General features: G+C 43.1%; 1 protein-coding gene across 2 annotated transcripts in view; it reads right to left on the bottom strand.

Annotated features, from left to right (window-relative positions):
- Positions 1-9,211, bottom strand: part of DOK5 (docking protein 5) — a 176,841-nt gene extending 167,630 nt beyond the window's left edge. Inside the window, exon 1 of one of the 2 annotated variants that reach the window (XM_012645841.1) lies at positions 8,692-9,211. In XM_012645841.1, coding sequence (XP_012501295.1) covers positions 8,692-8,757 — 66 coding nt within the window. In that variant the 5' untranslated portion in view covers positions 8,758-9,211. The remainder of the gene's footprint in view (positions 1-8,691) is intronic. The other variant, XM_012645842.1, reaches the window with a different exon arrangement.
- Between the last annotated feature and the right edge of the window lie 905 nt (positions 9,212-10,116).

Raw genomic sequence — 10,116 nt, 5'->3', positions numbered from 1 at the left:
AAAGGAACTAGAATAGCTAAAGCAATTTTAAGAAGAATAATAAACTCAGAGGAATGAGTCAGCCCTATTTCAAAGACTTATTGTATAGTTACAAAGACAGACATATGTAGACACATCATTGCACATATATAAGGCGTATAGAGTAACAGAACAGAATAGAGGACCTAGGAGTAGACACACGTAAAAATGCTCAGTGGAGAAAAGACAGCCTTTTCAACAAATGGTGCTGGAGTAATTGGACGTCTATAGGCAAAAAAAGAACTTTGACCTAAAATGCAAACCTTATACAAAAAATTAACTCAAAATGGATGATGGACTTACATGTAAAATATAAACTATAAAACTTTTAGAAAAAAAAGTTTCTAAAACCCTTCAAGATATTGGGCTGAACAAAGAGTTAGTACCAAAAGCATGATTCGCAAAAGGAAAAAAATAGGAAACTGGACTACATTAAAATTTTAAAAATTGATGTGTGAAATACCCTGTTAAGAGAACAAAAAAGATAAGCTATAGACTGTGAGAAAATATGTGCAAACCATGTATCTGAAAAGGATTTATATCTAGAATATATAAGGAACTGTCAAAACTCAACAGTTAAAAAATAAACAACCCAGGCATTTGACTGAAATGATATACAAACGGCAAACAAAAACATAAAAAGATGCTCAGCATTGCTTCCCTACAGAGAAAGAAAATTAAAACCACAAAAAGAAATCAGTACACACCTGTAAGGATGGCTAAGGTGAAAAATTGTGACGACACCAAGTGCTGGCAAGGATGTAGAGAAACTGCATCACTCAGACATTGTGGATGTGAATGTAAAATGGTGCAACTGTTGTGAAGAAGTTTGGCAGTTTTGTAAAAAACTAAACATGCAACCACTATACCCCCAGAAATCGCACTCCTGGGCATTGACCTAGAGGTATGAAAACTTATACTCACACAAGAACCTGTACACAAATGTTTATATCAGCTTTATTCGTAACAGCCAAAAACTCAACACGACCCCGACTCAACACGTGACTGTCTAAACAAACTACGGTACATCCATACCATGGAACACCACGCGGCAATAAAAAAGAACAAACTGATACACACAGCAACCTGAATGAATCTCCAGGTAATTATCTTGAGGTCTTTTTAACTTTTTTTTAAGCCAATCCCAAAGGGTTTCATACTGTGTGGTTCCATCTAGGTAACATTCCTGAAATGACGAAGTTACAGAAATGGAGAACAGATGAGTCAGGGTTTGGGGCTATGGGGATGAGAGCAGGAGGGGCAATTATTTAGGAACGCAAGGAAGGATCTTTGTGGGGAGGGAATGTTCTGTATCTTGACTGTATCCATCAGCATCCTGGTTTTGATATTGTCCTACAAATTTGAAAGATGTTACTATTGAGGAAAACTGGGTAGAGGGCATGGGATATCTTTCTGTATTATTTTGTACAACTGTATGTGAACCTAAAAGTATATAGAAATGAAAAAATTTAATATAAAAAATAAGACGGTGGTTCTTAACCTTTTGGAAAGTATAAAGGATGGGGCGTGGCGAGCCTGGGGCAGGGAGGTCGGGACCCCGGGAAGAATCTTGTACCAGCTACAAACCATCATCTCAGCAAAGTCACCTATATCCCATCCCCGGAGCCTAGGTAACAACTCCACACGAGAACACTGTACACACAGCTAACTTCTGTGTTCTCTGGGATCCGGGGCATACTCAGAAGCTGAGAATACTAGTAAAATAAGGACAGCCCCCGAACTGCTATGCAAAAATCAGCTTCCACATGCCCAAAATTTAGCTATTTGCATTCTAGAAAGAAGCTATTTTAATTTCAACATTCACATATATCTCACGGTATTTCTAAGCTCACAATTTTATTTTGAATTTCACAGGAAAAGGGGGCTGCAGGAGGGAGGCATCATAATCTCTTCCTGGCTTAGGATTGCCAAAGGTTTTATTTCCAACACACTAGGATCAAATTCCTAGAGTAAGAGGAAAATCAAATTTGTCCTTCCTCATTTCACCAAAAAGAATAAGGAGATATCTGCACGTATCTTTTCACTTCAATATTTGACCCATTACTCAGACTAATTCATCCTTAACTATAGTGAATACATTAATCTCCTGTTAACAACACAAGTCCAAACTTAGACTGTTGATGACTTAAGGATGATGATTATATCTGCCTTATTTAAGGTGGTTTACATTAAGCTTAACACTAGTAGGCACCCAAAAAATATTTGATGAATGATAAAATAAATAAAAGGAAATATATTCCAAATAAAAACTAAATTTTTAAAATACCAAAAATAACATTTCCCCCAAAATTACAAAGCTGCTTAAAAACATAAATATTTCTAGTCTTCTAGTAAATATGATTATAAAAATAAATCGCCAGATGTGGGGAAATCATATCATTAATTTGGTGTATATCTACATGCAAAGTCACTAAATTGGCCATTCTTTGCTGAAATCAATTTTGGGGATGATGATCTAACATCTGACTTTATGCATAATTAATCATATCATACACATTGACAATCAGATGAAGATGACTGAGGTACCAGCTGGAAAGCCCTCTGACATGGAAACCACGTCAGTGAAGCTGATTCAAATGGAGCAGAAATATCATGTCATCTTGACTGACGCACGTGTAGACGCAGTCTATCTGGCCATAAATTTCATTACTGGAAAAGTTATCCTAAAGTCTCTTTTTCTTGAGGAAGAAAAACAGTACTTCATGTATCTTACCGAAAGGTTGCATGTGTTTGTACATGCATGTGTGTGTGTGCATGTGTATATGTACTTATGTAATGAGAGTGTATGAAATATCTATTTCTATGATTTTAGTATTAAAATTATGACTTTGTCATGGTGCCACAAAATGCATAAATTCCTGAATATCTAAATCTAAAAACCCTAAATGAAATATTAAAGCCTTTCTGGCATACTAGGTCAGGTGAAACTGGAAAACAAAAGGGTTAGGAAATATTTTTTTCTCAAATCTGGCCATTAACTAACTGTTCCATTATTAAATCTATTCTCTGCTACCAAAAAAAGTCCCCCAAATTAACAGAAATACCTCCTAGTCCAGTGAGTTCACTCAAACTGAAGTTACACGGATATGTACTTTTCTCCTTACTCAATATCTTTGCCATTTGTTCAAGGATCATGAAAAGTCTTATAAAGGTGGACATTCCTCCTATACTTAGCATCAATGCCAAGCAATATTTGTGCTTGTACATGATTTCATGGATATTAAGGGTTTTTTCCTAACTAAACAGCAAGTTCTTGGAGGATGAGAGCAATTGCAGTAGAAGTAGTGAAAATAACACCTGCTTAAGCGTCCTCATCCTACAACTGCGCCAAGAGGAGTGAGAGCAGTAATAAACATTAATTGGGTTTTTACTGTGTCAAGCACTGTGTTGAGCCCTTTACAATGATCCATCTATTAGGTGAGTATTAAGAGTGTCTATATTTTTACAGAAGACTGAGGCTTATAAATATTAAATAACTCACCAGAAGTCACATAACCAGACATCGATTTGGGATTTTAATGCAGTCTCATGTCAGAGCCTATGGTCTTAAACCACTACACAGTGATGGAGTCATTCATTCTTTCATTCATTCATTCAACAAGTCTTCATCAAGTCCCCAGTCTGTGCCCAGCACTGTGCTGGGCACCAGGGCACAGCTATGATCAAAGGAGAGAGAGAAATCCCAGCTCATGGAGCCTCACGTACCCTTTGGGGCATATAGGCAATAAACAAATAAGTAAAATTCCCAGACCAATATGTGAGGGGGCGATATGTCTAAGGAGAAAAAAGGGACGGGACAAAGGGAAGGGGGGAGAGAAATAGAATAGGGTGGTCTGAAAGGCCTTGCTGAGAAGGTGGCATTTGAGGAAAGGCTGGAAGAGGTGGGCAAGCAAGCCGGAGGAGACAGCTGGGGAAATAGCATTCCCAGCAGAGGGGCAGAAAGAGAAAAGGTTCCGAGTCAGAGGGCCTCGTGGCCGTTGTAAGGCTTGTGCTCTGCAGCGTATGGAAAGCCACTGGTTTCAGCAGCCAGGTGCATGATCTGTCTTACATTCCCCAAGCAACACTGTGGCTGCTGTGTGGAGAATGGATGAAGGGAGCAAGGGTGCAGACAGGGAGACAAATGAGGAAGTCACTGCAATATTCCAGGGAGGAGATGAGCGGGGCTTGGGCCAGCGGACGGTGTGAGAGATAGCTGGAGTCTAGATACATGTCAAGGATAGAACCCACAAGATCTCCTGACGGATTCACCGTGAGGGTGACAGATGAGGGGAGAAGAGAGAAATGACGCCAAAGTTTGTCCGCTTGCTTGCTTAATTGATTTTTACCTGGGCAACCAAAATTTGGGGACCTCTAGTGGCTGAGACGGAGAAGACTATAGGGAAGTAGGTGTGATTGAAACAGTCAAAGGTTCGGATGCATTAAGTTTGAGACATCAGACATCCAAGTGGAGATGTGGGGTAGGCAGGAGAATATGCCAGAGTGGAGTTCAGAGAAGAGGTCCCAGCTGATAAGTCCTCGGTAGATGAAAGCACAGAAATGGTATTTAAAGGTAAGTAACTGAGGGATTGCATGTAAATAAAGAAAATAGGTCTGAGTTTAAGCTGTGAAGCTTGTATTATGGACAAGTCTTAGCAATTATTAACTGGAAAAGTCTCTCCTTTGCAAGTAAAGACACTAACTTAGAACTGTCATATGATGCCATCAAAGTCATACATTCAGCAGGTTAATGATGTGCAAATCGCCTGATTTGCCACTCACATAAGAAGAAATTTTTAGTGCATTTTGTGGACTAGTCATATAATTATAGACAGCTGCTCCCCTCCCACCCCAGCCCCCCAAATAGAAACATCAACATTCCTGAACAAATACCATACCCAGGGCACAGCCTGCGACCTCCACGAACCAACGGAGATTGAGCTGGAGAATGCAGATGTGAAGATACTGAAACTTCTGAGTTAACTGATTTGAATTTCATTAAGGTTTTCGATGTTCAAAGAAAAGAATATGGTTATACATATTTGATTGCTTAATCACTTAAACTGTTCAGGATTTCAACTAAAGGTGGCCACTTCTCTGAGACCCATTCGAATGGGAATGTTCTTAGAATGTTTCCTGTCCCAGTTCCAGTTACTTGGGAGATCCCATCTCTTAAAAAAAATAAATAAGTGAAATAATGTTTCCTGTCCCATTAAAAAAATTATATATATATTTATATGTATATTATATAACATATACAGGTGTATATGTATGTTTTATTTATATGTGTATATATGCATACATGCACATATATATAAAATTTATAAAGGCTTCATCCAATGAAAAAATCTAGAGCTGCATAAGTATTCATGCATTTGGATACTTCCAGATAGAAAGATAAGGAAATTGATAATCCCTGTATCCTTCTATCAATCCTAACTCATCTTTGATTATATTAAATAAAACAACACAATTAGAATCAATGCTCCACACTTTCATTGCATTTTCACAAACATCCTATTTAATGCTCCTAAAAACATCATTAAATCGTGTTCATTGTACAAACCAGAAAAAAGAGCCCAAGAAAGGTCAGGGGTCAAAGGGCTAACAAGTAAGAGAAGCAGAATTTGTTCTCTTCACTTTTTCCAAACCTGAGGGAGCATTCTTTGGCACAACAGCTGCTTACCATGAAATGTTGTTTTTGTATTTAATTATAAACCCTCCCAAACATGGTTATAATCCACAGACACTTGTCTGGATTCCATTAACAAAACCACTGTCAGATTAGTTCCTAAAGAGGGTTATGAATTGTGAGCTCATGCATTCACTGTATAGTTCAATGCATATTTCAACACGCACTTACTGAGAGCCTACTCTGTGCCAGACATAACATCCCACCTCTCCTTGAGACTTGCCCATGTTCTTAGAATATACACGGTGCATGCTGTTCTAGGCTATATGCAGCCTAGATTAATACTACTCATATTCCTTACTTTGGACAGAGGGTCCATATGTCATTTTCCTAAAGCATCTTTCACCATTACTTGAACCCTCCATTAAAACTTTAGTTTACACAATGTTCTGAAAACTATGTAATCAGCTTTCTCTGTAAATTATATCATAAAACTATTTTTAAAAAATTAATTGTTGATAAAAACCAATGCTAACAAATAAGATGAAATTTATTTGATCATATTTTTGACCTTTTCTCTCCATGAGTAATAACCATAATTCAATGGATATTCTAAAATCTATCTGAGTGTTAACACAGACAAAATGACTACATCTTGAGAAAGTATACTGCTCACTGGCATCCAAAATACTGTAAAATATGAAACAAATGCAAACTAAACTACATTTCCATTCCTTTGGTTTCAAATATCTGTCCTTAAATGCTGGCACACACATAGGGACTATATTATGTCAATTGTAATAATATAGAAAAATAATCTCCATTACCACAAACTGGAGAGTGATGGTAACCAGTCTTTCAAATAAATTACCATATGTCACAATTTGGCATAAACTCTGATCCTTATGAATAATTCATATTTTGTGTATTAATAATGCATGTCTTCTTCCTATTGGAATGCTCTCTAACTCACAATGGATGCCTCTTACCAATTCCCTCAATTGACATGATGGAGTAAATCTAAATTAGAATGGTGTTTTTAATGCTCCCTTTAAAATTACAATACTTGGCCAGCTTATAAGCTTATCAAAAATATAAAGTTTCTGTCTGGGTGCAGTGGCTCACGCCTGTACTCCTAGCACTCTGGGAGGCTGAGGTGGGAGGATCCCCTTGAGGTCTGGAGTTCAGACCAGCCTGAGCAACAGCGAGACCCCATCTCTACCAAAAATAGAAAAAATTAGCCAGGCATGGTGGTGCTCATTTGTAATCCCAGCTACTCAGGAGCCTGAGGCAGGAGGATCACTTGAGTTGGAGGTTGCAGTGAGCTATGATGACGCCACTGCTCTCTAGCCTGGGGGTACCAAGCTGGACTGAGTCTCAAAAAATAAATAAATAAATAGAGTTCTTATTATTTTTTTGTCCTCTTCATGGGAGTTGCTCAGTGAAGTACTCCAACAATGGTTGTTCTTGTTGAGAGAACATTTGCATAGCAGAAAATAAAACCAAGGAAACTTTGGCAGGGCTGATAGAGATGGTTAGTTTTGTTACATTTCTCCCTAATTATATATTTATATATTCGCAATATCACAGGACATAATTGCTAAAACATGGTAAACCATCAGGAAGAAAGGAAGAAAGAAAGAAAAGAAAGAAAGAAAGAAAGAGAAAGAGAGAGAGGGAGGGGGAGGGAGGAAGGGAGGAAGGAGGGAAGGAAGGAAGGAGGGAGGGAGGGAAGAAAGGAAGGAGGGAAGAAAGAAACCAAAACGAATCAGGCAAAGGTTTTATAATAATTACAGATGTTTCTCCCCACCAGGCTTTCCTCCCTGGCTCAGTTTACTACTGTGAAATCTCTCTTCAATTTTCAGTAAAAGTATCTGCCACATAGAAAAACTCCAAACACCACTTAAGAGAAAGATGCCAAATGTCACGTATTTGTAGAGAAAGACATTCAATGTATCTCTCACCCTCAACAGGGCCATTCCACATCATTACTGAGATTATTACTATTTCAGGAAATACTAAAGTATACTTTTCTCCCACACCCCCACCCCCAGCTCACCCCCATCTCTGGCCCAAAGGCACAGGAATAACTCAAACAGCAACAAAATTTAACACAAGGCAAAGAGAAATGAGGTACCCAGTATGAAATTTAAAAAAAAAAAATCATTCCAGGATCTGCCCCCTCCCTCAAGAATTCCTTCACCATCACTGGGACCCAAAGAGAGGAAGGATGGTTTCTCTCTTCGGGCTCCCTGGCGAAGAGCCAAGAGAGACAGGGCAAGCCACAGGAGTTTTAAGAAAGGAGCCAGCCTGTGTCAGTATCTGTCCTCAAGTACTCTCAGATTCATTCATTCTTTCTCTCAGTACCTATCAGGAAGCACTTGCTCTACGCCAGGTATCATGATCCACGCTCAATGATCTCCCAGTGGGGCTCCAGTGTGTATTCCGGCAACAGAAATCCACTACCCAGGTTTAGGACGAGCCAAAATTCAGGTTGGGGCATCTCCCCGAAGTTGGTCCCGGCCAGAGGCCAGCCCGCACCGCCCTTGCCAGCACCTGGGACAGAGGTGGGGCACTGTCCAGGACCGGGAGTCCGAAGAAACCTTTCGCTTGGCAGAAATCTCTCCCTGGGGTCAGAGGGTCACTGACCTCGCTCACACCGAGGACATGCGTCCCCTGGAAAAGTTAAGTTGGCGGCGAGCGGGACGAGAGGGGCCCGGGGCCACCCTGCGGGCTCTGCGCCCACGCCCGGCTCTCGGCTCCGACTCCCATGGCTACCGAGAAATATTTATTGCGAGTAGATGGGCTCCAGCGGCTACTGCAGCCGAACACGCGGCCACCATCGGAAAGCCAAGTCATCCGGGAGATAAAGATAGATCCATGACATACCTAGACGCCGGCCTCACGGCGACCGCCGCGGGAGGCGTGGGTTCGGCGGAGAAAGCGGCGCGCAGCCGGGGCATCTCCTGCGCCCTCCAGGGATGCTGGCTGAGGATAAAGACAGCGAGCTGGCGAGCGGCAGAGAGGAAAGGATCGCTACTTACCCCGAGGCGCCTGCTCCGGATCCTCACGTAGCCTTGCTTCACTATGTCATTAAAATTGGAAGCCATCCCAGGCAGCCGGCGACTCCCCTTACCCAGGCGCGCGCACCCTAAGTGGCTTTGGGGAGGGTCGAGGGCAGGCAGGGTCAAGAGGAGTCGGGGGAGAAAGTTGGAGAGGTGACGCGGCTTCGGTTGTGGCTCGGGGAGGCTTCAGAAGGCGCACATCACTTTCCCCGTCCCCCGAACCCCGAAAGTGGGCGGCCGGCTCGCAGCCACTTCGGGGGAGCGCGGACAGCGCGGCGCGGGGAGGCGAGGCTGGAGCGCCGGCGTCAGCTGACTCCGCAGCGGGCCCGCCAGGAGGAGGAGCGCGCCTGCCAAGGGATCCAGCCCTGCCTCTTCCCGGGGCCGGGGAGGAGGAGGAAGAGGAGGAGGAGGAGGGAGGAGGAGGAAGAGGTGGGGGGCCGAGGGGAGGAGCCGCGCGGGTCCCAACGCCGGGCTGTGGCCACCCGCGAGCGGCCGCACTCAGAGCGCTCCCACCTCCCACCTCCAGGCCTGGTCTCCCGCCCCCGTTCCCAGACCGCTGCCCCTCTCGATCCCGCGCCTCGGCCCAGCCCCGAGCGCGCCCCGCCCGCCCCCGCGCCTCGCCCACAGCCTGCGAGATAAGGCTCCTGTCTGCTGGCTCCCACGGCTCCTCTTAGCAGGAGAGGGAATTTCACTTTTTTCCAGCCGCCGCCCACCCCTCTCCCTTCGGCCCTGGTCCTTCCCCGAGAAGGGCTGATGTGTGTGGGGGGGGTGTGTCTGGGGAGGTGGTGTTGCCACGTTTGCCTTGACCTTGGCCTGTGCCGAGAGGGATATTGTCATGGCTCAAGCTAAGAGCTTCCTTGAGTTTCCTTGGCATTGGGGACCTGGCCCTCTGTGGTATCAAGTGCCACATTTCCTTGTTCCAGACTGTCTTTTTCTGCCCCTGTAAGTTTCCTGCGGGCTAAGGCTTGGCTTTGTCACTTTGTGTTTCCCCCAAAGCCCGACCCAGAGTAAGAGCTCAGTAGATCCTCAGTGGTGGTCAAAATGGCTACCCAGGTGCCAGGCACTGTTCTGAGCCCTTTGCACGGATGAACTCATTTAAACTCCCCTGCACTTTTTCGGGGAAGTGCCCCCTTGGTACATGCCAGGCCCGCATTTAAACCTCCACAGTCTGGCAACAGAGCTCACTCTCATAACCATTATGGGATACTGCCTATAAAATAAGATTAAAAGGGGATCGGATTTCACACTCACCTGCCTCTGACTGCATTGCCTTCCTGAAGCTTACTTCAGTTGATAATTGCTAACATTTATTGAGCACCAGCCTGCTAGGCATTGTGCTAATCTTGTTAAGGGAATAATGAGTTAGGTACTAGCTTCCACATTTTACAGACTGAGGCTCAGACG

The sequence above is a fragment of the Propithecus coquereli genome, unplaced genomic scaffold (genome assembly GCF_000956105.1).
Source record: "Propithecus coquereli isolate 6110/MARCELLA unplaced genomic scaffold, Pcoq_1.0 Scaffold237, whole genome shotgun sequence".
NCBI classification, from domain to species: Eukaryota; Metazoa; Chordata; class Mammalia; order Primates; family Indriidae; genus Propithecus; species Propithecus coquereli.
This window is presented reverse-complemented; position numbering and strand designations above follow the sequence as displayed.